The sequence below is a fragment of the Pleurodeles waltl genome, chromosome 12 (genome assembly GCF_031143425.1).
Source record: "Pleurodeles waltl isolate 20211129_DDA chromosome 12, aPleWal1.hap1.20221129, whole genome shotgun sequence".
NCBI lineage: Eukaryota > Metazoa > Chordata > Amphibia > Caudata > Salamandridae > Pleurodeles > Pleurodeles waltl.
Window position 1 is genome coordinate 54837824 of NC_090451.1, and position 27301 is coordinate 54865124.

The 27301-nt window shown below is 42.2% G+C and overlaps 1 protein-coding gene and 1 long non-coding RNA gene across 2 annotated transcripts in view; one reads left to right on the forward strand and one right to left on the reverse strand.

The window, feature by feature from the left end:
• Positions 1 to 12905, forward strand: part of LOC138268347 (uncharacterized) — a 73287-nt gene extending 60382 nt beyond the window's left edge. The window contains exon 3 of the long non-coding RNA XR_011199982.1: positions 12816 to 12905. This is a non-coding gene — a long non-coding RNA (uncharacterized lncRNA). The remainder of the gene's footprint in view (positions 1 to 12815) is intronic.
• Positions 12906 to 13076: 171 nt separating this feature from the next.
• The window catches only part of FKBP8 (FKBP prolyl isomerase 8), an 89117-nt gene continuing 74892 nt past the window's right edge, over positions 13077 to 27301 (reverse strand). Inside the window, exon 9 of the mRNA XM_069217900.1 lies at positions 13077 to 14244. Coding sequence (XP_069074001.1) covers positions 14158 to 14244 — 87 coding nt within the window. The 3' untranslated portion in view covers positions 13077 to 14157. The remainder of the gene's footprint in view (positions 14245 to 27301) is intronic.

Genomic DNA, 27301 nt, shown 5'->3' on the forward strand with positions numbered 1-27301 from the left:
GAAGCCAATGGGCTACTTAATCTTGGGGTTGCTATGCTCCCCTAGATGATCACCTCCTGACTATCTTATTTCCTGCCTGTCCTGATGCTAAATGGGCCTCACGGGGTGGCAACTCCCAAGAGTGGGGGGGGGAAACCTGGGTCGCATTATCAAAGGCAGAAGGGACTTTAAAGTCTCTGGCCTTGGTATGCTATATCACTAGCCATCCTGCTGGAGGAGCTATGAACACCCTCCTCTGGAGCAGGCATTGTGTCTGGCCTCCGAGAGCATGGGCTCTCACCTGCAGGAGATCATAAACCTCTTTGTGGTGGCAGGCTGGGCTGTACCTGTCAGCCAGCACAGAAGAGAACTAATAGGCTTCAGAGGGTACCTCCAAGGTTCCCCTGGCTGCATGTATTAATAAATCCATCACTGGTATCAGTATGGGTTTATTAATATGAGGTGTTTGATACCAAAAACCGTAGGTTTAGTGAAGGTATTATGTAGCTAGGAAACCCGTTTTGACCAGTGCCCAGTACACACTTTTTAAGATGGCTTCCCTGTTCACTTGTAATGTCTAAGAATTGACTCCGACATCACAGGGGCATATGCGCTCATGTAGATATATCCACACGTGTAACATAATGCAACCTGTCCTTTAGGGCTCCAAGGCCTGCTGTACAGGTGACTTACATATAGCCCATGCAGTCTCTTTGGCATGGCTCACCGGAGTGTTCCATGTCATGTTTTCAAACATGGTTTGCACCATATCATGCAGCCTGCCATGGCAGTCTGTGTGTAATTTTTTGTATGGTTCCCTTAGGGTGGCATTAGGCATGCTTCAACCCCTAGGGACCCTCTTTAGTACCCAAGCCTTAGGTACCAGGAGTACCATTTACTAGAGACTTATCAGGGGTGCTAAAGCCCATGCCAGTTGGCTTACAATTAGACTTTACTTGTTTTAGGGGAAAGAAACTGTCACTGAGGTCTGATTAGCAGGCCTCAATGCACTGTCTGAGTCGAAAACCAGCATCTAGTAGTTCTAAAGGGGGCAAAAGTGGGGGGACATCTGCATGGAAGTCCACTTTCCTACACCTGTGTAAAAGCCGGTGCAGTTTAAGCAGAAGTGAGGGGGCCAAAAGCGAACATACAACAGATTGACGTGCCAAATCCTCCCCACCCAAACTGGGCTGATCAGGATCAGATGTGCTCAATGCTCCCTTACTTTCTGCAGGACTCTCCACAGACGTGGGCTCAGCCATAATGCATAAAACAGGCCCATGATCAGTTGAGCCTGAAGGCAGGCCAAAAATCATTAAGAAGGAACCAAATGACCCAAAACTAAGGAAATTCCCTGTTCAGAGCAGTGGTCCATAGATTTACACATACAGCATCCCATTCTGCAAAAGATTTGTCACCATCGCTGAACAGGTCACAGAATGGCTTCTTAATGTGGTCAACAAGACTGACAGTAATTTTTTGAACTCCTGATCCCTAGGACTGATAAGGAAAGCGTTAGGATTTAACTTTGTAAAAGTACAAATCATCTTCCTCTGTCCCCACCATAATTCCTATTAAGCATATCCAAGACATCTGAATCTGATCAGAATTGTTCCTTGATTTGAGCTAATTTTTTGGGCCCTTTTGAGGTGCTGCAACACAGGTTTATTATCAAAACATGCACAAACTTTCTTCTGCGACTGAGGTAATATCAGCAAACTTTGAGGGAAGAAGTGGCGCTGAAATCTGCTATGAGGGAAATATTGATATTGGGGATCAAGCTGGTACTAAAGCTACACAGGCTGGCACCTTAGGAGGCTTCTTTTGAAGCATCACATTGGTGAGGCCCTACTGAATCGCCAAACATGCAAGATTGGCCACACCCTTGGGGTGTGGGGTGGGAGATGGACTCCTACTCCATCTTCTCCAAAATCATTATCAGCTCAGACAATGAAAAGGAGACCAGCACTGGGGAACTGCACTTTTGGTCGCTAAACATTCTTGGGAGCAGGACCAGTTCCTTAGGAAAGAAAATAATTTCTTGTGCTTCTGATGTTTTTTCTGCTTTTCATGGGAAGATCCCTTGGGGGAAAATGCCTCCTGTCTAGCGACTTATCTTAAGGAGAGGATGGAGACCACTTGCGAGAATTCATATGTTCCCTCGCCAAATAACAGTGTGGCTTCCCTTTCCCTCATGGCGTTCGAGTGCATCAAAACACAACACTTGCAGTATGGTTGGTCATGTCTGATCCTAGACACTACATATAGATGCCATGTGGACCCGATAAGTACATTTTTATGAGACACTTAACAGGGTTTAAAGACCATGACCTTACGAAGTGACATTTGAACAAGTCACTGTCATATTCACTGAGGAACTCTGCTGTAAACCACCACCACCACCACCAAGGAGAGTATTAGGCCTAGGTTGAAGAGGTACAGAAAAACGGGAGCTGAAGCCAGTCCACCAGTTAGTGCTATATACAGATGGGTGGTGTCACAGGACTATCCAGATTCCACCTTTCAGTTGCACTTCAACACTCTTAGTACCAGCAGACTACCTCACATGAAGAAGCCATCTTTCACCAGCTTTTGAAGCATTGTAGTTGATATCTTAGAAATACACCTTTTGGGTCAGGTGAGACAAATTCTGGCTCTACTGCAACTTATGAGCCAACAAACAGACAACTGATCAAGATCAAAGAAGTATGCATGGTCACCTAACCATTCAATGGGAACATGCAGATGTACTGAATGTGTCGAGAATGGGAAAACCCCTCCTACCCACACATATTCACTAAAAATATTAAGCCAAACTACGTAGTTGAATTAAAATGCCTGCTGCTTTTTAAACCACTGCTGTGTGGGTTTCAGAGAGGTAGCAAGCTTTCAGATGCACTGCCAGACTAGATGCAAGTGTACATATGTTTGGCTGTGTGATCATTGTTCTTCATTAGTTCTTAAACACAAAAGAGGTTTGGGAGTTATGACTGGAAAAACTGGAATATCTTTAGGACATTTGGGGAAAAAAAAGTTTGCCTTCAACGTGTGAGAGCACTAAGGAGTGACATCAGGCATTTTATATAGATAGGCAAAATATATTATGGACAACAATGTTGCTAATGTAACTTCTATGTGTTTATTTAATATCAATCAGGTTGACAGAAAATGGTGGTCCCTGTATCTCTCTCCCTCACACACAACAGCATTTTTCAAATCATCATTAGATTGAAAAAGAATATAAATTCAGGTGAATGAAAAACAGCTGACCAGAAATCAGGGTTCTCTAGGACAATGCTAACAAATACAAACATTCAAAAAGGGTTTGACACATGTGAAAGGTTTTGTCCGGATTAGCAAAAAGGTCTCGCCTATAAAGGTGATTGGTATATATGGAGAACGGGATCCTGGAGATTAGATGGGACACTTCTGAGCAGGACTATTGGGAGACAATGACTGCACAACTTCAGTGCAGGCTTAGTGCTTCTTGTGTTTGCTGCTCTCATACAGGTGCTACCCTCAACCCCAATCTGGTGGCCTCTCCATTGGCGATTTACACTTCCGAGACAGTACATCCCATACCTGCTTGCTTCTCCGGTAAGCCGCCTTCCTCCAATACAGGGGTCATTGGATCTATCCTCTGCAATTGGGCTCAACTGGGACTAGTCTTTCCTTGCCTAGAGAGAGCGAAGTCTCTTGATGCCATTGGAGTTGCATATACTAGAAGTTGTTTTGCATTGTTTCATTCCTACAATGTATTTTGTTTTTCTTTAATTTAAGATATCCAAGCAGTTGCTCTGGGATTATTTTGGTTGTGCTTGGAGCAATTTGGAACCAGTGTCTCTTGTTTTTCTCCCTTGCACCCTCTTTTCCAAGATTCCTAACTTAAAAATGATCATCAAAAAGATGGGATGGAATAGGTGGGGATTTGGGAATGTTGGCTACACTTGACAATTACACAGTACTCTTTAATCCTGAAAGGTCTTCCAGCTGTATTGTTCCTTCTAAAGCTCACACTAAATCTAACTTTGTTAGTTCCAACTTTATATAATAACCAACATATAGTATCAATGATAATCATTATTGTGGTCTGTGTGCATTTACCATATTCATTGGCTGTCGGTATTAAGGATGAGGACTGTCATTCTACGAATGTCACTATTCCTCGTCCATAAATACTTATTGAAATATATTGACAGAGTCTGAGTTTATTGTAGATTTAAGGGAATCTTGTGGTTCCAAAACACAATACACACCTGTTGCCAAATTGTAAACTCACATCTGTCCACGCATTGATTCCATCCATAACATCTTGATCGGTCTTTAACCATTAGATCTAGATATAGTTAGAATACATAACTATAACAACAAAACATAACTTTTTTTCTATTATTGCAAGTGGGAAAGTGAGGGCAGGTAGGAGTTAAAGGGAGCAATAAATCAGCTTACATAAAAACTGAAACTGATAAACAGGTAGTCATTTTGCAATTACAGTGAATGTGAGATTGTTAAACTTTCTGGGAAAAAAACTTGATATTCATAAGGTGTGAAGCAAACCATCTAAGTGCACAATTGTTCATAAAACATCTTTTTAATTATAATATATTCAACATCAGAAATGGTACATAAACCTGTTCCGAATGTTTAGTTTAGATGATTCATTAACAGCATACAATGTATACATTCAAATGGAAGCAAAAGTACAAGTTGCAGGCATAACAAATCTGACCACCTTAGACAGCAGACAGAAAAATGGCCATCTAGTTCTCTAATAAATAGGCCTAATAAAGGGTGTTGAAATTATATTGGAAGAATTCTATTAAACTGAAGTTCACATACGCCTAACATGAAGTTTTCATGTATGATCTTTCTGGAAAACTAATTACATTTAATTAAACACAAATATTATTCAGAACAAACAAAATGCACAAATGTGCAGTATAACATATTTTTTGTGCTTTAAAGAGAGAATGGCTTGGTTTATCTTATTAATAGTAAGGCATCTATACCCTGGAATGCAACAGTAGTTTGTAGATATCCTGATACTACACTTGTCCTTGACTCATGTTACATACATTTGTTGTATTTTAGGGAGTCTTCTGAGGGTGCTACTAAGGTTGTATAATGGAATCATGCGAGGATGACCACGTATTTATCACACATGCCTTTACAACAAATTTTGTTGTAAAAGCATGTTTGGGAAAGGAATATGCGTGGTAAATTCCCCCCTGACCTGCGCCCTAACACCGATACCTCACCCTGCCCCAGCCCTTAAAACTACCCCTTTCCCCTCTGCCTGAGCTGTAAACACCTCCGCCATGAGTCCTGAAAGTGACCCGCACTACCCTTAAAACTACCCCAAACCCCTGCCCTAAGCCCTAAAACAGACCCCGCTCTGCATATAAAACTACCCCTTCCCCGCCATAACACCTAAAACCCTGCCTCCCACACCGCCCCCTAAAACCCTGCTCCAGTCCTTAGAACTACCCCATCCCCCCACCTTGAGCCCTAAAACCCTGCTCAAAAAACTAATCCAACCTCCCCGTCCAAACAAACTAACTGACCACACTCCCCACCCTGAGCCCTAAAACCCCCACCCCTAAAAACTACCTTCCCCCCAAAAAAAACAGCCACAGTTCCTAAAAGCTTGCTCAAAAAAACTAATCCAACCTATCCAACAAAAAAAAAAAGAAACCCAGCTCCCCCCGCCCTTAGCCCTAAAACTGTCCCACCCCTAAAAGACTACCTTCCCCCCAAACCTAGCCCCAGTTCCTAAGACCCTGCCCCCTTCCCAAAAAACTAACCGACCTCCCCCCTCGTCTGAGCCTAAAACTGCCCCACCCCTAAAAACTACCCCCACCCAAACCTAGCCCCAGCTCCTAAAACCCTGCTCCCTGCCCTAAAAAACTAACCCAACCACCTCACGTCCCAAAAAAATAACACAAAATCTCCCCCCCCCACCTGAGCCCCAAAAACCGGCCCCAAGCCCCAAAATCTACCCCCACCAGGACCCAGTTTCTAAAATCCTGCTCCCCGCTCAGAAAAATACCCTAACCTCCCTTGTCCAAAAAAAGAACCCCCCCGCCATCAGCCCTAAAACCACCCCAGCCCCACTTACCTCTCCTGATCCGACCCAGACAGCTAGGCCGCTCTCTGCCTTAACATACTTCATGTCTATGCGTGGTTCAGCTTGCGTAGAAACGGCACACGTGGCTCAGCCTGCATTTTTAAGGCCATTTCCCTGCTACTAGGGATGCTCAATGAGGCGAAGTTACCTTACAAACAACTATACAGAAAACGCCACAGTTGTATTAACTAAGCCTAATATTAAGAACCTAATATAGATTTTAAAAGGTAACAGATTTCCAGGGCATTACCAAATACCTGCTTTAAAGGAGATTTCCTGTTGGAAAGTAAAGTCAGCAAGTGCATTATTAAATTAACTTCCAGTTCTGATACATAAAAAAAAAATACAACACATATTCGAGGATCAATTATTCTTATTCATACCAACTTTGGATAAGAGTAGATATATGTAGTTCAAATGAAAAGTTGGTAGCCGTGTGTTTAGTTTTTATAAATATCTTTAATAGAATCACTTTAGATTTGTGAATAGGGAAATGTAACTTAAACAAAAATATAATTTGACTCAAACATACTCTTCCATACTTTCTTTCAGGAACAAGCCATCAGTGTCCCCATACAACATATTTGAAGAAAAACATAGTTTCGACAATAATTCAGTTTCACACTTCATCATGTTTACATAGGAATCGAAGACATTTTGCTTTTATAAATCAAACATGAAAATCCAGGGGTAGAATCCAGTTATTAGGTGCTCTAGAAAAGAGTGGCCTACCTTTAAGATGCATAAAGTTAATATATATTTAAATGTATGTGACAGAGACCCTGGCAGCTATGACTTTCAAGACTGGTTTCAAGGAACCTTTGGCTAGCTCATACCAATTATCAGTGAAGGAGTATTGGAGAGGCTGATGCAAGAGACCATCTACCTCTTCATCCTGCCAATGGGGGCTCTTCAGCAACATTTGAGACATGACTCCTATGTAGCACGAACCAAACTTTAACTTAAGAAATCCAAAGTGCATATATCTGGACCATCAGTATAAGTATTCCAACAGAATTTCCAATCACATGGATGTACACCTTCGAATCCAGTGCAGCTATGGAAGAAGACAATTCCCGAGAATTAACAGAGTTTCAACATAGATGTGCTTGTGATGTGACAAATGTTATGGACTATTCACTGCTCAGTCCTTCCCATTCATACGTTCCCTTTTACTTCACCACTGCTTTACAACGTCATTACTGCTACTCAATAATTCCCATTTTGCCAGCATACAGCAGTGTTGCCAATTTAAAAGGGAGCTCACTAAATGGCACTGAAACATGCTTTCAAAGTTGTTCACATTTCAACACAACTGCAATCATTTTGGGAACATACCAGTAATCAATTTATTGACAAAAATGCACAAGATTAAATGGTTAAAATATTAAATGATACAACATCTTCAATAATGTGTTCAGAATTCTAATCCACTCTGTTTAACTGGAACACTTTCAAGTAACAAAGTAGCCCTGTTTTTGTTGTGGTTTTAATATGAATAAAATGACAGGCTGTAGTGACATTCCTTTAGAATTTATAATAATGTCCATTTCTAAATTTCTGAAATCAAGCAACCAACCACTGGTTACACAGGATACATGTGAAGGTTTAATCCAAGTTTACTTTCCAATTTGGAATTAAAATGTAATTTTTTTAACACAATGGTTATTAATCCTAATTATTCTAGGTTCTGCAAAAATCCTCATTAGCATTAATACTCCCAGTGATCAGAAGGACTTGGGTAGGAGAATTCTAACCCAGATTGAGAGCAGCTGTGTCAAACTGTTCCACTTACTGTTTTAATGTTATGTCAAAGTTCAGAAAAATGCAAAAAAAAAAAAAAAGTTATTGTTGAAACTTCACTTACTTGATGCTTAACGTTTTTCTGCAAAGAAGCTCAGGAGAATTTTGCTTCCTTTTTTAATATTGGAATATTTTTAAACAAAGTTCTAGTGGCTTAAAGAAGCCCTAAACATGGATTAAACTATAGAAGAAAATAAGATTTCCTCTGGGGCAAAACAAAACAAGTCTATAAACTTTCTCTTTAAAATCCAAATTTTCAAAGGAAGATCCTCTGTCATAAGGACATATGTGTGGACATTAAGCATTGTTGTGATCTTTGATAAACACTGAAAAGCAGTCTTTCAACAATAAAACAAAAACAAAACTTCAGTAAATTCACAAAATACAATTTGCAAGCAACAGACTTGGCAAACTGATTTCAAATACTCCTCTACAAGGAAAGGCATTTGTAAAAATTTACAAACTGAAATTATTGCACACATTTCAAAACTCTATGATTGCTTCCTTATACAAAGTAGTAGTAATTGTTGTTTTGGGAACCAACACAATTTTATTAGGCAACAGGTTTCAGTTTTGCCCTCCCTACATTTTTGGTTATTTGGTTAAGGGCAGTTTTTCCCCCCCAATTGTGGATAGTTTCTAGACCAACAAATGGTGAATATTGCTACAGCATGCTGGCCATTTTAAAAGTAATTTAGAGAGAACATGGTGCTGAATCTGAACTCGCATTCATGCACACCTTGTAATATAAATAGAAGTAATTTTACTTTTCTCAGAGTGGTTTAGGAAACATCTCCTAAAGAAATGTTTGACAAATCATCTTAACACTAAATGTTTCTGCAAGTGTTAACCACATTTACGCTACACCACAGGATTTCCAAAACATTAATTAAATAACTATATACCTGGAAATGTTGAGATGGTGGAAATCCAGGGTGTGTATAACTCTGAATCAGTTTTTCCCAGGGTATGAACTTTACAGCAGACAAAATAACAAAATCATTATACAGATTCATCTAAGCCAGGAGCTTAAATAAATAACAAAGAAGTCAATTACTGGCCTAAGGTGGTTCAACCGCAAGAAGCAAGACGTTTGAAACGAGTGGAGCAAATATTGGTTGGACAGTGTCAGGACTCTCATTGATAAAATGAAGAGCATAAAGCTGAAATTGTCAAGGTACATTTCGAGTCTCCTTCCTCTCTTCTGTCAGCAGACTAATCTGTGCCACTGAGAGTTAAAGTAGAATTTTGTTTACTTTCATAAATGACCAAACTATCACAAATAATCAAACAAAATAAAGAGTTCAGCTGCTGGACGTTGGACATGAAAACTTGTTTTCAAGATCATAAAGAATTATAAGCCTCCATTATTTTTATGCTCTCCCATTAACATGGTTCACACAAAGAGTATTAGGCACCTCCGGGGCATAGCACGAAAAGAAGATGAGCTGGGTTACCAGATACAAACAATACTTGGATTTATTGGAATGTTTCTTGCTTCAGATATTGAACCATTAACGCCTACATCTAAATATTCTCTACTGGCATGGATCCAAACATTAAGGTGCCAAGAGAAACAAACAACAACTTTAAGAAGAATCATTTGACCAACCAACAAAGTTCAGATGAGGATTGGGGGTGCATTGGGTATATTTCCTTCTATTTGTATTCATATTTCCAAGTATGATATAATTGACTATTCAGATGTGTCATTTGCATATAAAAGACACGTTTAAATTAAAATACCAACCCACCAGGTTGCCATTTCAATGTTATAGTAAAATGTTTTTCTATCAAGTCTATAATTCTCTTGTACTACAAAGTTACCTTCATCATGATAGCCAAGTTGTGAAGTTCAGGGGCACAGATGCTTTTTTTTTATACTTTCTGTAAAATTCTTAACAAAATTCCTTGAGAAAACCTTTTTGGTGTGTTCTGGGTACTTCTAAGGTCTTTTGGAATGTATATGATGAGAAGGAATGAAAGACACAGGACATATCCCAGATTTATCTGCATTTATTTATATAGTCAATTGTAGATATGGATGTTCCTTTCTAAACATCTGCAAATGAGATTCAGTCTCTCCCAATTAACTTAAATCAAAAAAAATCTGTCTCTCGAGTGCACAGAGATAGACAGCAAAATATATTTTTTAAACTAGATATGAAGAAACATTTATTTATTAGAATTATGAGAAGTTCTGCATCTATAATGTTCGTGCTTCTATTAGGTCTTCATTGAGTCAAATCAAGCAGTGTTCGATTTGTAGATGATTATCGCATAGGGGGATGTAGCTTCTCTATCACATGCACGTTTGGTTTTATCTACAACAATGGATGAGGATCAACAAAGATACCCCTTTCTGGAAATATGATTCAAGTAGATATGGGCACTGCAAAGTATTAAGGTTACAGTGCTCCATTCACATCTTCTCGAACTCCAATAAGCACCTTCTCACATTGGTTTCTAATAAAATGCAATTCTACATAGCTGCAAATTGAAGTCTTTCCCTGATGCCACAGATATATATACTGTATTATTATATTACTCCAGGTGTCGATTTTGAGCAACAGAAGTGAATAAAGAAAGGGGGCTTTTCTTTTGGGAAATCATCCCTTTGGTCACTCATTTGATAAATTTTAGTTTTCTATTCTTACACAGATGCATAATCAGGACTGTCTGGAATTCATGGAAAAACTGGAAACACCTGATAAGTTACAGAAGTGGAAAATGCCCAACCATTGGCCGTAGTTCTCACTATGAAAAATAGGAAATAACAAAGAACTTGCTTTATAAGCTGTTTAAAATACCATTGAAAGAAATGGCAATTTTATTAATGTTCTTTCTATTTTCTCTGGATTTTCTCTGATTGTCAGATTTTCCAAAAAAACAAGTAAGCAGGCAAAACTATGAACTAAAAAAAAACACACTATCATGTAAAGTTTGGTCTACCTTTTATCCGTCTCTTTGGATAAGGAATTGTATTTAACGTTGTAATGAACTTAGTACACAGAAAATCTATTTGTTTATTTGGATAAGAGGTTTACTGCAGATCTTTCGCTTTATTGTCTGTTAAATGGCACAAGTAAATCCAAAAACATGTTATATAAATGAGTTGGTCACCAAAGTCATGCAATTAAACCACAATTAAATTTGACCCTACAAGTGTAGGCAAAGCGGACAGCAAACAAAGCTGGCTAAGAACTGGTTTCCAGAAATAGACCTTTGGAAATGTTTGTGTCCTGCAGGAACCTTATTTCAAAGGACAATGCTTAAAAAGAAAGAAAACCTGTTACTAGTCTATATCACTGAAAAGAAACAGCGAAGCTAAAAGGCCCAATAACCGGTCCCATTTTAGGTACTGGGCAAACTAGTATGGAAGGAGGCATCTCCCCAGGCATTTAAGCCTCAAATACTCAATTGTAATTTGGAGAACAGGAGGAGATGAAGGAAGAAGATAGGGTAGTTCCCCAAAAACAACAGTCATATAAGCATTACAAGCACCACTAAAGAATTCACCCTCTACAACTACACAACTCTTTCAGTCATTTGTATAAGATTGTAAATCTTTCCAGAAAGAGTAAGCAGATATATTTTGAATGCTATAGGATACATTCAGGGGTAAACGTTGCGTGTAAATGAACACTAATACTTAAAATTTGCTATTTGACTGTAATCTGCCTTTGTCAGCGCACTGCTCACTAGATCTGTGAAGTCACTTTTTTATTGAAAATGATTTCCTATCTATTTAAGAAGGCAAAGGCTCAATGTCCGCACAAGGATTCCAAGGGGAGCTGAATAAATATACTAAGGATTAAAGCTGGCCATTGACCAGCATTTCACTACTGACACGGCAGACATAACAAGGGAAAATGCATGGAAAGAAAATAGAAGGGGAGTTACAAACAAGTGTGTTAAAAATGTGCCAGCATAGGCACGGACCAATAGCAAACATGTTTGAAAATAATACCTGCTTTATGTTCAGGATATTGAATATTACATTATAGGGTATTTTTAAGATTTATTCTTGAAAACACCTAACACTAAAAACGAACCAAAACAAAACACTAAAGAACATGGATAACTTGTTGTACAAATCACAAGTTGCAACTAGACAAACAATAAATCGATTGCTCTTTCCGAGATCACATAAGTAGACCTTAAGTTCAAGACTATAAATATTTATTTCATATTGATGAGAATATTATTCCCACTAAATTGCGGAATAGTTTGAATACCATTTTGCGATTTGGCCCAATTTATGAGATAACTTATTGCACATTAAATTAGAAACTGGTTAGGAGGAGGGAGTACGCAACTTACTTGCAGTTACACCAAACACCAGACATTACGCTTACCTCACTGAATAGTATAATATAGGGGAAATTAACTACCTAATTATGACTTTTTTGCATTGCTGTTATACTGGTGAGAATAATTGTTGTTATTGTGACACTGAGTTAGAATACATAGTCCTTCTACTGCAAAGACAAATATACCATTTGGAAAAATCTGAAATTGGTAAAATTTGCACATGTAGAAGAAGGTGCGAGCATATGGACCTATCAAAGACCCAAAGTGGACAATAACAACAGTAAAATGAATATCAATATGTATTTCACTAAGGTGGTTTCCTAAATATAAACTACAATATTCAATTAGTTACAGATGCCAAATAAATCTAAATTGAAATATATTACTTCTCACTATAAAGTATGCACTACATGGTTGATTTGGAACATTTTTAAAGGTTTCCTACTAGATTTTGCTTTCCTCTTCCCTTAAACATTATTATTATTTTAGATTATGGGATTTTTAAAACACTGTTATACTCAAGGTTTCCTATTTTGTGGCCACCTCTAGAGGTCATTAGCAATGCTAATTATTTTTTTAATTTCTATCTAAGGAAGACAGACCTAATGTGGAGTGGTAATGCATTCTGGAAAGGCTGATCAAGTATGGAAGAGGACCATGGCATCAGCCCATGCACAGAGGAAAGTACAATGTATAGTTTAACATTTATCAAATTTTAAAGTTGTAGTTTGGTTACTGACTAAAGCTTTGTTTTATTTTGTAAGGATATATATGTATTAACTGAGGAAAATAGCTGCAAAATTAACTCAGGAATGTGGCAGTTTCAGTGGGAAGAATGAATAGCAACTTAGCCAGATATTATTTTCAAATAACCAACAACGTTTAGGTCACCTTTCAGCAAAAATAAAAAAAATAAGCAAAATGCATGTTAATTTAGGATGCTTTGCACTCGGCAATGCAATGCCTTGGCAGACAAAAATGTACTTTGCTGAAGAAGGTAGCACTGTCATTGGGTTTACATGTATGGACCATTTAGGAGTTGAAATAGGTATCGGACATAAAAGGTTTGTTTTAGACATTTTGTACCTAAAACTGTTTTGTTGTGGTCATGTTGCATAAGTTGTCAATGTCTGCAACAATCAAAAGTCCAAACTAAAAAAAAAAGACAGGAAATAGGTTTGCTGTGTACAATTATGTGGAACCATCAGGAAACACCACATAAATATACCACAAGCAACGCTTTCAAAGAACCACATGTACAATAATCAGAATTATCCATCTTCATTTACATTTTGCATTTCTATTGCCTGTAGAGACAATTAGCAGATAACATTATTCCTTGTCATTATAAATGTGTTTATCCTTGATAAACACTATAACCACTTTTGGAGTGGACTAATTTTGAATCATCAGAATACCCAACTGTCTTCGGTCACAGGGCTGGGGGACACTTTAAAGTTTGTTTTATTGCAGTAAATTATTGTCTTCATATACATGTGACTAAACTGCAAACTCAAGGTGCTTATTTGGCCAGATAAGGTAAATATTTTACTGTTAACCAAATAAATATACATTTTAAAACACATTCTACCCTCCATAAGTTACCAACTCTCCTCTTTGCAACCCCACCTAAAGGCATTGACCTTCAGATGAAACAATGCGTTTACTTAAGATTACACAAAAAGTACAAAGTAATTCACAGTTGTGTTCATTGAAACTTATTCTTTTACAATTTTTTTCAGCAGGAGGCAACTTTGGAAAGGTTTCCTCAACTCAATCACTGTTCCCACCTATTTGCACGCCTAGCCAATACAAGAGTCTCAACACCAAGAGCATACGTTGAAGAATCTACTATGGACTGCAAGCTTCGCTGAGTTGGTCACGCTGTAGTCCCAAACAATGGCTTTGGTCCGCTCAGGAACCCTCCTAAGGAGCTAATTTCTTGCAGCGATAATTACGGACAAAGCCACACCTCCAATTGCCACAGCAGTTGCTCCAAACAGCCACTTCCAGGAAATACTCTGTTACAAGAAAGCAGAAGTAAATAAAGTACACTGAAATACGAACAGATAGGAATGCAAAACAGTAGTGAAATGTTAAATGAAACTCAAGACTACCAAACATTAAATAAAAATTGGAACTGCAACACAGGAGTACTATTCAAGTGGATATTATAAGGTGCATTCAACAGAGCATGTCTGAGCCTACAAATTAAACAAATTAAAATACTGGCATTGCAGGAGTTCTCACACACACCAAAATAAGGCCCATCAGCCAAAGAAAACTATGACTGCAGATAGACTCTAGCAAGATCTTAGATAGAGGGAATCACAAGTCTGTCTTCATTAAGATGCCACCCGGGAACCAGGCATAAATTAGACGTGCATGATGGATTGTGCTTAGATGAAAAAAGTCATACCAAGGACAATGGTTTTTGGATGGGTAAGAGTTAAAGTCTCCAGCGACAAAAGAAAACTTTGATTTACATAACTAGAGAAAGACAATGAGCATTCATTGAATGAACAGCAAGAAAGTGCATTCATCACAGAGAAGATGTCTAGATATTTTGTTGAGTCTCTAAAAGATTTTTAACTGTCCAGGCTTCGAAAAATCATAAATGTTACTAGACGTGAAGGTCGTGTAACTTGAATAATCTACTCAACCATAACTGTAATGTACCTGACGTGTAAATGAGTCTCAAATTGTGTGATCCTAGGCAAATATTTTGGTTTGCAGTCTCACGGTTTTCTTTATTCTCACTAGTGTACCTTCAAATTTGTGAGCGCAGCATTTCTGCTGTACAAAAACGTCTGTTTCATTAAATAGACTAAACATTTGCACCATGTATAAAATTTATGTAGCCCACATGTAGGGAACACATGATCCATTACTTGCCTCTTAGTTTACTAATAGCATTGCTACCAGGGCACAAGGGTTTATGTTTATTACTCACTTTTAATAAATATATTACTAAAGCATGATGTGGTCGCACACTGTAATTTACAGACAGAACATTTCCAAAAAATGTCCAAAATCGTTCCACCTGACTTGCAGCTTCACTGATAAAACTATATACTGTATTACCAAATCTGTGAGAATCTAGTTTCAGAAAACATATTTATTCTTTGCACATCACCAAGTAAAGTGTTCTGATCTGTTCTCACCCTATTAAAATATGTTTTCATCACACAGAAGTACAAACACTGGACTTTTACAACTACTGAAATATATTTTGAAATGTTTGTACAGATGACAGCTATTTAAATGTTGTGTGTTAGGTAAAAACGGACAAAATCCTGGAACTCTGCAGTTAGAAGGACAATTCATTGCAAGACAAACTGACTTTTGACCTCTGCCTCTGAACTCAGAGCAAATGTGACATTACCAAGATTTGAAGGCCACCAACACTTGTTCTATGTCAACTTGCCAGATGGGGCGAGTAAGTCCTAAAAATAGCTCGACCTGCTAAAATATGACTCGCCATAGCGAGTGGGAGAGTAGAATTTTCTGATGGATACAACTACCTGTGGATTCCTCACCTAATGAATACTCCCATGGCGCCAGCATTCAACGGAAATCTTCTTCCTAGTCTCTGCACGTCGACGTCACTCTAGCCCACGCGACGCCGTCTGACGTCATACAGGCAATAAGAGGTCCTCGCCGACGTGCCGACGTCAGTTCCCTTTTTTCTGTGCATTCGAAACGGTTATCTTGGAGGGAGCTACTGTTGCTTTCGAAGTTACAGTGTGTTTTTCTGCTGCGTGATTTTTATCTGAGAGTTACTATGTCTCAGAGGAAGTGTGGTTTCAAGCCCTGTCGGGAGTGTGGGGGCAAGATGTCCGTTACGGACCCACACTCAGACTGTTTATGGTGCTTAAGCTCCGACCACGACGTCGCAACATGTGATTCATGCCAACACATGAATCCCAAGGCCCTAAAAGAGCGAGAGGCTAAACTCTTCATGGCGAAGTCGAAGAGGAAGGAGAAGAAGCATCATAGGAAGTCCTCTTCGCCAAAGACTCATCGGCGTCATCGAGATTCCCGGCGCCGTAGGGATTCACGGCGCCATTCCAGCCAGAGGTCTCGATCGAGGTCGCCTTCGGCTCGGCGTCGTAAGACTTGGGAGGTCAGTCCCACAGTCACTCCACATCCATCGATGCCGTTGCCTTCTCCGGCTTCGCCGACTTCGCCTGGGCAGACATCTTCAGTGATTGAAGTGGCGCAGCCTCAGGTGTTCTCTCTGGCGTCGCAGACGTCGAGGCTGGCGTCTGGGTCGCCTTCAATCCAGGCACTCCAATATCCTGCTTTTCCTGCCCCTGGAGCCGATAATACCGCATTTTTGAATGCGATGTATACCATCTTTCAGAAGATGGCTCCAGGAGGTGCTCCAACTGGTCCTTCGGGGCCGTTGGCTTTCACCTTGGGTGCTCCGGCGCCGCTACGGCCAGCACCCTTCATGCCCTTTCTCCCCTTAGGGAATGTGGGCTCGGCGCCAGTGTCCGCTCCGGTGGCCCCAGAGGTTTCGGCCCAGGAGGTTTCCATTCCGTCGACTTCGGGGTTTTGACCAGTGACTCCGACAGGACCATCGGAGGCTCCGAGACGCGCCTCTCTGCATCCGGCTCCTACCTCGGCGTCGAAGCTGACTGTGGCGCCGGACATAGCGTCGAATGGATCCGGCGATCGGCGTCGTTCCTCGAATTCGGCGGATGCCATGTCGACGCCGCGTATTGAAGAGAGGCTACATTCTAGGAGGCGTGCTCTCCGTCTCTTAGAGGAGCAGGAATACCAACGGGTCTTGGAGGAAGGAGAGATAGAGGATTCTGGCGAGGGTCTTCATGGACTGGATACAGCTAGTGGGCTGGATACTTCCCCTGAGTGGGACTTGTCATCTCCAGGGGAGTATACTGAGGAGGCAGCCACTTTTCATGCTGTGGTAAGAAAGGCAGCTAACTTTCTTGAATTGCCTTTGCCGGTGGCGGAGGCGAAGCAGAATTTGTTGACTGAGATCCTGCATCCGGCCTCTACTGCAGCAGAGCCTCTTTTACCATTCAATGAGGCTTTGCTTGATCCGGTGTTGGAGGTGTGGAAGAAGCCGGTATCTTCCTCGGCTGTTCATAGGGCTGTGGCCAGGAGGTATCGGGCTGCACCATTTGACCCTGGCTTTCTGTCCAGACACCCTACGCCGGAGAGCTTGGTGGTCCAGGCCTCCTGTTCTTCTAGATCTGCGCCTGGATCTTTTCCGACGGTGCCAGGGGATAGAGACTCCAAGAAGTTGGACTCACAGTCCAAGAAATATTCTCATCCTGCAGCATGGCGTTGAAGTCCACCAACGCGTCATGTATCTTGGGGAGGTACATCTATGCTCTTATGGACGAAATAACATCTTCACATACGGAGCTTCCCCAAGGGCTTTTGAATGTCGTCTCCGATGCCCAGGCTGCTGCAACCCAGGTTATCCAATCTGGGTTGGATACGACTGACTCAGTGGCTAGGGCGATGGGCACGGCTGTGGTTGCGAGGAGACAGGCTTGGCTTCGCAACTCAGGGTTCTCTGCGGACGTGCAGTCGACCCTGTTGGACCTCCCGTTTGATGGGGACAAACTGTTTGGGGCCAAGGCGGATTCGGCCCTGGAGAGGTTCAAAGAAAGCAGGGCCACAGCCAAATCATTAGGACTACAAGCTCCTTCTTCTACCTCCTCCAGATTTTTCAGGAGGTTTCGTGGATTTGGACGTGGCTCTTCCTCTTCTTCCTTTCGGGGGAAATTCCAGCAACCCGCCTCTTCTCACCCCTATAGATCATTTAGAGGGAGAGGTAGGGCCCGCACCAGAGGAGCCTCTCAGCAGCACTCTGCCTCTTCCTCTTCCTCGTCCTCTGGAGGGGTGCAGCAGGGAAAGCAGCCTTAGGCTTCCACCATTTCCCACTCACTCCTCTCCTGTAGGGGGAAGATTACGGCATTTTCTCCACAAGTGGGAGACTATTACAACGGACACTTGGGTTATCAGTATTGTGGAGAAAGGCTACACCCTTCCCTTTCGGGAGTTTCCGCCCCCCTCCCGCCCCGCCCATCTTATTGTTCAGAAGAGCACCTCCTGTTGCTAGAACAGGAGGTTCAAGTCCTCCTTTCAAAGGGCGCGGTGGAGTTGGTTCCAGAGCAGGAAAGGGGTCGAGGTTGTTACTCAAGGTACTTCCTGATTCCCAAGAAAGATGGTCGGTTGAGACCGATCCTGGATCTGAGGATCTTGAATTGGTTCCTCAATCAGGAAAAGTTCAAGATGCTGACCCTAGCACAGGTGCTTTTGGCGTTGAACAAAGAAGATTGGATGGTGTCTGTCGACTTGCAGGATGCTTATTTTCATATCCCGATACTCAAGTCGCACAGGAAGTATCTTCGGTTTGTGGTAGGGTCGCAGCACTATCAGTTTGCGGTCCTCCCGTCTGGTCTTACTTCAGCACCTCGAGTCTTCACGAAGGTGATGTCAGTGGTTGCGGCAGAGCTCAGAAGGAAGGGGATAGCAGTATTCCCTTACTTTGACGACTGGTTGATCAAAGCCAAGTCCCCGGAGCTTGTGTTGTATCATCTGCAGTCAACAACCCAGTTGTTGTTCGACCTGGGCTTTTCGGTGAACGTGCCCAAATCTCACCTGGAGCCCTCTCAGCGCCTCCTGTTCATAGGGGCAGTACTGGATACAACATTGAATCGAGCCTTTCCTCCGCCTCAGCGGGTTCAAGATATTCAGGAATTGGTTCCAATGTTTCGAAATGGAGCGGTAGTTCCAGTCCTCAAGGTCCTTCGTCTGCTCAGTCTGTTTGCCTCCTGCATACTGTTGGTCACGCATGCTCGCTGGCACATGAGGGCTCTTCAGTGGTGCCTCTGAAGGCAGTGGTCTCAACACAAGGGAGATCTAGAAGGTGCGGTCAAGATCTCCAGAGATGCTGCTGTGGACTTGAAGTGGTGGATTGCGAGCAACAATCTTTCGCAAGGAAAGCCGTTTGCGCAGTCGCCACCAGTGGCCACGGTCATAACGGATGCTTCCACTCTAGGGTGGGGAGCTCATCTGGGGGATCTGGAGATCAAAGGACTTTGGTCTCCAGAGGAACATATGTTTCATATCAATCTGTTAGAGTTACGGGCTGTACGTCTGGCTCTCAAGGCCTTCCTCCCTTCCCTTCGTGGTCAGTCGGTACAGGTCCTGACGGACAATACTACCACGATGTGGTACATAAACAAACAGGGAGGAGTAGGGTCGTACCTTCTCTGCAGAGAAGCTCTTCGACTATGGTCCTGGGTAAAGGACCATCAGATTTGCTTGGTAGCAAATCATTTGGCCGGGGTCTTGAATGTACGTGCGGACAGTCTCAGTCGCCAATTCTCGGCCGACCACGAGTGGCGTCTCCATCCAGGTCAAGTCCGTTTAATCTTCCAGATGTGGGTGTTTCCTCGGATAGATCTGTTTGCCACTCGGGAGAACGCGCATTGTCCGTTATTCTGCAGCCTCCAGTATCCGGTGCAGGGAGCATTGGGGGACGCGTTTCTGATAACCTGGTGCGACCAGTTGCTTTACGCGTTTCCCCCCATACCCTTGATTCCTCGAGTGTTGAGGAAGATTCGCCAAGACCGGGCCCAAGTCATCTTAATAGCTCCGGATTGGCCAAGGAGGGTGTGGTACTCCGACCTTCTCCAACTCTTGCTGTGCCCTCCGCTCCGTCTCCCTCTCAGGGCAGACCTCCTCTCGCAGTCGCAGGGGCAGGTTTTACACCCCAACCTCTAGAGTCTACACCTACATGCCTGGAGATTGAACGGGGCAACCTGAGTTCCTTCTCTCTCCCGCCTGATGTAGTGGATGTTATATTAGCGGCCAGGCGACACTCCACTAAATCTATCTACGCTAATAGGTGGTCTAAATTTGTTATGTGGTGTGGAAAGAGACAGATTGATCCCTTACATGCTCATCGGTCAGATGTTTTGTCTTTTGCTCTGTCTCTAGCGCAGAAAGGTTGTGCAGTGGCTACCATTAAAGGTTATTTGTCTGCCCTGTCAGCCTTCATTTGTCTTCCAGATCAACCATCGTTATTTAAATCCCCTATTGTTCTCAGATTCTTGAAAGGTCTTCTAAATAAATATCCTCCAAAACCATTTGTTATGCCTCAATGGGATTTGTCCTTGGTCCTCACTTTCCTTATGGGGTCCCCTTTTGAGCCTATGCATTCTTGCCCCTTAAGGTATTTGGTTATTAAAACAGTCTTCCTGGTGGCTATAACATCTGCAAGGAGAGTGAGTGAGTTGCAAGCCTTATCGGTAAAACCCCCTTATACAACTTTTTATGGGGATAAGGTGGTGTTGAGGACCAAGGCTGCTTTCCTCCCGAAGGTTGTTTCACCCTTCCATTTGGCCCAGACAATTACTTTGTCCACGTTCTATCCTCCGCCTCATCCTTCAAAGGAGGAAGAGAGACTACATCGATTGGACCCAAAGAGGGCGTTAAGCTTCTACATTGATAGAACGAAGGACTTCAGGCTGGAGGATCAGCTGTTCATCGGATACGTGGGCAAGAGGAGAGGAAAGGCAGTCCACAAGAGAACACTCTCCAGGTGGGTGGTTCTTTGCATTAAAATCTGTTACTCTTTGGCAAAGAAGGATCCTCCTGATGGCATTAGAGCTCATTCCACCAGAGCTAAGTCGGCCACTACGGCCTTGGCCAGGGGTGTTCCTGTGGTCGACATCTGCAAGGCCGCAACTTGGTCGTCCCTTCACACTTTTGCGAAACATTACTGTTTGGACTCTGAGGTCAGAAGGGACGGCCATTTTGCACGGTCAGTGCTGCAGGATTTCTTGGTTTGACCATTTCGGCACCCACCACCGGGAGTGGTACTGCTTTGGGACTCTATTCATTAGGTGAGGAATCCACAGGTAGTTGTATCCATCAGAAGAACGAGTTACTTACCTTCGGTAACTACTTTTCTGGTGGATACATTAGCTACCTGTGGATTCCTCACGGTCCCACCCGCCTCCCCGTTGCCTTTCTGGTCTTACCAAGTAATCCTTGAGTGCGCTCCTCTTGGTCTTCAAGGTTGCAATAGATGTTGTATATATGGATACTTGTATATATTTATATGTATATATATATGTATATATCTTTGTGTATATACATGATTTGCATATATTTGTTGGTTTAAAAAAAAAAAAAAAGAAAAAAAAGAGTTATATTAAATTTACAGCCATTTTATTGCAATGTTGTGTATTTTACAATGTTATGGGATGTTGCCTTGCTCTTTCATTGCATTGGGTTGTTGTTCTCATGCACGTAAAAAATGTTGGTACTGACGTCGGCGAGGACCTCTTATTGCCTGTATGACGTCAGACGGTGTCACGTGGGCTAGAGTGACGTCCTCGTCGACGTGCAGAGACTAGGAAGAAGATTTCCGTCGAATGCTGGCGCCATGGGAGTATTCATTAGGTGAGGAATCCACAGGTAGCTAATGTATCCACCAGAAAAGTCGTTACCGAAGGTAAGTAACTCGTTCTTCTAGGCCTGCTGCCTATGAAATAGGGAGCAAGTCACATAACAAAAAAATATATCAGAAAATGGATCTAAAGTTAGGAAATAAAAGGTCCCCCCCCCCCGTTGACCCCACTGAGTGTGAATTAGAAGAGAGGTGTTTCTTTCCTGCATCATGAATCCACCAATGCTACAATGCATTAATTTTCCCCTTCTCTGCCGAAGCCTTTTGCTATCTAAAGGTTTACAGATATCACCAAAGGTAAGGGTTATAGATGCCATAGAATCCTTGAAACAACACGTTCTAACAAGGAGCTCCCATCATTCTAGCAAGGGACTCTGAACCCTATACAGAAGACTGAAAAAGCCCCAGGAGCTCAAACACACAAAATGTTAATACAGTTCCTCTTATTAATTCCCTCTCTTTTCCTCCACGTCACTCCTCCCAAGCTGGTACCTGCCACTGTGTATACAGGCTTAATCTTTATTTGAGCTAACTACTTAATATTGTATTCTCTTGGTATAAAAGAGAACGTATGGGGCTTGGACCCTGAAAAGGCCAGAGTCATTACAGCTTCCACCAGAACATTAATGGGTGGAACTCATTTAGACATGCTGGGTGTGTTTTGAACAAACTTTACATTAGGATAATGAACCATTGAAATATTGATTATATAAGAAGAATTACTTCCTTTTTTTTATATGCTAACCACACACTACCTTTCCTCAGGGCAGACACTTGTGTTTGCCTAGTCTTCTCATAAACTTAACAGCTTCAGTGTCACCCAAAATGTATAACTGGCTTCAAACACAATTTACACCTGGTTTTACACATTGTATCCACTAAAGGTTTCTTGCTAAGTGAGCTGGGAATTGGGTTTGCACAGGCTATTTTATCCAGGTCTCAAGTTAAGGAATTACTTAACATGTACAAAACAGTATGGGGCAGAGGAGTATAGTGCACACAAAATGGCCTCACAAACAATGTCTTCTTATTTCCCACTGTCAAAGGGACAATCCTGTGATTGCCGGCAACATACCAGATATTATGTCTTTAGGGTATTTCTCTGGGTGCTTTTTGCACCCGATGTTTGCACAGCATATAGAATGATGCCACTAGCAGCATCACCATGCAATGGCAGGGCTAAAACATAATAAATTAACCTACTCCAGCCAAATGAACACAGAGAACCAACAAAACAATGAGGGAAGAGTTATACTAGTTACATCATTTGATGATTCTAGGAAAAGCATAAAGCACACTTTGAAGGTCCACATACAGGAAGATGGCCCTTAAAGTATAACACAAATGGGCATTCAGTTCACATTCTCTGGCATGACTACGACCCTAAAACTCGGGACATTGTGGGTTCCAATCCATACCCTAAAACCCCTCGAGAAATGCCATATTAGATTTCAAGTATCTTCTAGGAACAGGGATTTTATGATCTTTGTGACTTGAAAACAAATAAATATGATTCTGCAGACTGTGGTCAGCCTCAGTTTGTATTGGTGAAAGTTTGTCTGCTGAAGGGGCTGAGCCTGTGAAAGCTATAATTTCATTTAAAATATCACCTCAGCATCCTCTCAGAAGATGTCTGGTGATTTACACCAATGTCAACACAAATAAATAGTGTAATTTTTCTTTACATATCCCAGCGAAAGTCACCCATTGTTTACAGCAGAAATAAATTTGTGGACAAAAGCTGCTACAGTGATGGCAGACATAAGCCACCAAATTTTAAGTTTTAACCCTTGTGCTTGTTGTCTTTAAAGTATGACAGCAGCAAAAAAAAAACAAATATATATATATATATATATATATATATCACGATTAGGCTGTGGGCAGCATATCTAAACTGCAAGAGAATATACTGTCCCTCCAGCAAATGCTGAGCAATATGTTTGAGGAAATGGTGGAAGTAACCTTGTAGCCATCTTAAACTAATATTTAAGAAACAATACCCTTCTCCATGGTCAGATAACTTGCTGGACACAAATAGGTTCACAACTGAAGGCATGCATCTATCTACAGGTATTTGTACAGTGTCAACCTAGCTTGAGTGCAATGAACAAGAATTGGAGCCCTGAAATATAAATTACAATGAATCAGGATGCCCTAGAGCGCAAAGTCCTAACAAACTTGATGTTAATAAAAAGGTACGTAAATCCAGGGTCCAAGCCCTGTGTCCCACCACCTGGTTTCCAAGCAAAGCCATGCACTTATTTTAGAGTTTGGCTTTGCTTGTCCTTTTGTTTTGTTTTTACATTGCCTGAAACTTGCAAATCAAAAGTGAAGTCAGGCAGAAAATAACAGTCAAATCCTCTGCCTACATTGGCTGTTGATGAGCGAGTGTGTGCTCCGAACCCCAAGTCTGAAGCCATGTTTGGCAGTTTTTGCTATAGATGTGTTTTATTTTACAACATGTCTGGATAATCCTGAACATGGCCCTGGGATTGGTTACCTCTGTGGTTGCTCCCTGCCCCCACCCACACCCCACAAATGACTGTTTATTTTCACAGCGTGAAACTTGTGAGCTGGAGTAGACGTGCTACTTTCAAGATGGCAGAAAACACCTTTTCAGCCCTATCCAGCAGGACACATTTTGTTTACAATAAAAACCCTCAAAATGTGGTTTACAGCATTCATGAGTAATGACTCAAAAGTTGAAATGGCAGACATATACAAAAGTGTAAATTATTTAAAGCCTGCATGGGAACTGTAGGAAAGTGCCTCTTTTTTTGACATGGTTACCCCCAACTTTTTTGCGTGGTATCTGATGTGATTTCGACTGAATGTGCTCTGGGTTCCTGCTAAGCAGGTCCCCAGAGCCAGATCTCTTTCCCTAAACTGTACAATTTTTTCCCTAATTGGCAAATCCTTTAGCACCCTCTTGCTATGCTAGTCCCTATTAAATGGTACCCCTAGCACCCAGGGCCTGAGGTGCTAAAGAGAGTCCCTGCCATTGCAGGATGCGTGTCTTGGCGCAGACCAAAATGAAAACACAACATGTCACATCCCTGTGTGCCATGTCTCCCAACACTGCATGTAATATATTTAAGTTACCTCTACAGCAGGCCTGACAGTCCTAAGGTAGGGTGCATTATATTACATGTGAGGGCATATCTGCAAGAGCAGATATGCCCCTCCTAGGTCTTTGTCAATTCTCAGACATAGTAAGTGGCCAGGGAAGCCACTTCCTGATCAAGACGAGTTACCCATCTACATGATGACTTCACCTAAGATAGGGATGTTTGATATCAAACATCTTGAACCAACACTGATGCCAGAGTTGGATTTACCATACATGCACCCAGAGAGCACCTCAGAGGTGCCTCCTGAAAACCTACCAGCCTCTGGTGTGCTTGCTGACTGGTTTCTGTCAGCCTGCTAGCCGAGACACAGTTCTGGTCCCCTACGGCAAGAGCCTTCTGCTCTCAGGAGGCTCAGAACAAAAACCTGTCCGGGAAGAGGGTATAACTCCCCCTCCCACAGAATGACTTGCTGATTAGTCTTCCGATGGTGGCAAGTTTCAAAGGGCTGCTGCCTTTGAAATGCAAATCTGGCTACCCTCACAGGAGAGGAAGCCACTCCCCATGTCCAGAGCCCACTTGGCACCTCGACAGACAGGACATTTAGCTAGTCAGGCAGGGTTGCCACCTCCAGGCTAGTACCCCCGTAAGATGGGCTAAGCAGAGGTGAACACGATTTTTCAGAGGTAACCAAAAAATATCCTCCAGACTTGAAATCCTTTGTATCCTTGAAAATATGTTGTTGTACTCCTACACAAGGGTATTGATGCATCTCAGCCTATGTTTCTAAGGCCACCTCCTCAGTCATAACATGGACAACTGCCCACAGGCTCATGGATAATAATTTTCCTGACTTCGAAACGGAGAACCTGGTGCTATACTGTGCATGAAACTATGCAGCCTAGACACAGAACAATCCACACGTCAACGGAGCACTTCCAACAAGTCGCTCACGGGAATCTGGGTGGCATCATAGCTAGACGCCGAACACCATAGCCAGGCAGGGAGAAAGTGCGCTTGAAGTGTTTCGTTTTTAGTGGATTTTGGCCAATAAATGTGTTATAAAACATTGTTGGAACATGTCCTATTGAGACAGATATTTTTATACATAAGGGCAAGTGAGCATGTGTTCAACAAAACGTGAAATAACTTTTTGCAAAACATTACAGCCTGTCTAATAAGATCATATTATTTTGACATACTAGAATTTTAATCTATCCCTCACTGTAATATTGTTAGAGAAGGAGCTGGCACATTATGCACAGCTGCTGTAACAGTGGGACCCATACATGGCTGTTGTGCTGTAGCAAGAGACAGACTGGTACAGGTTGCACTGCAGCGATTAGAGCTAGACTGGTACTGGTTGAACTGCAACAATTAGAGCTAGACTGGTACTGGTTGCACTGCAGCGATTACAGCTAGACTGGTTGCACTGCAGTGATTAGAGCTAGACTGGTTGCACTGCAGTGATTAGAGCTAGACTGGTACAGGTTGCACTGCAGCGATTAGAGCTAGACTGGTACCGGCTGCATTGCATCGATTAGAGCTAGACTGGTACTGGTTGCGCTGCAGTGATTAGAACTAGACTGGTTGCACTGCAACAATTAGAGCTAGACTGATACTGGTTGCACTGCAGAGATTAGAGCTGGACTGGTACTGGTTGCACTGCAGCGATAAGAGCTAGACTGGTTGCACTGCAGCGATTAGAGCTAGACTGGTACAGGTTGCACTGCAGCGATTAGAGCTAGACTGGTACCGGCTGCATTGCATCGATTAGAGCTAGACTGGTACTGGTTGCGCTGCAGCGATTAGAGCTAGACTGGTTGCACTGCAGCGATTAGAGCTAGACTGGTACAGGTTGCACTGCAGCGATTAGAGCTAGACTGGTACCGGTTGCATTGCATCGATCAGAGCTAGACTGGTACCGGTTGCACTGCAGCGATTAGAGCTAAACTGGTTGCATTGCAGCAATTAGAGCAAAACTGGTTGCATTGCAGCAATTAGAGCTAGACTGGTTGCACTGCAGCGATTAGAGCTAGACTGGTACAGGCTGCATTGCATTGATTAGAGCTAGACTGGCACTGGTTGCACTGCAGCAATTAGAGCTAGACTGGTTGCACTGCAGTGATTAGAGCTAGACTGGTACAGGTTGCACTGCAGCGATTAGAGCTAGACTGGTACAGGTTGCACTGCAGCAATTAGAGCTAGACTGGTACAGGTTGCACTGCAGCAATTAGAGCTAGACTGGTACAGGTTGCACTGCAGCAATTAGAGCTAGACTGGTACAGGTTGCACTGCAACAATTAGAGCTAGACTGGTACTGGTTGCACTGCAACAATTAGAGCTGGACTGGTACTGGTTGCACTGCAGCGATTAGAGCTAGACTGGTACTGGTTGCACTGCAACAATTAGAGCTAGACTGGTACTGGTTGCACTGCAACAATTAGAGCTAGACTGGTACTGGTTGCACTGCAACAATTAGAGCTAGACTGGTACTGGTTGCACTGCAACAATTAGAGCTGGACTGGTACTGGTTGCACTGCAGCG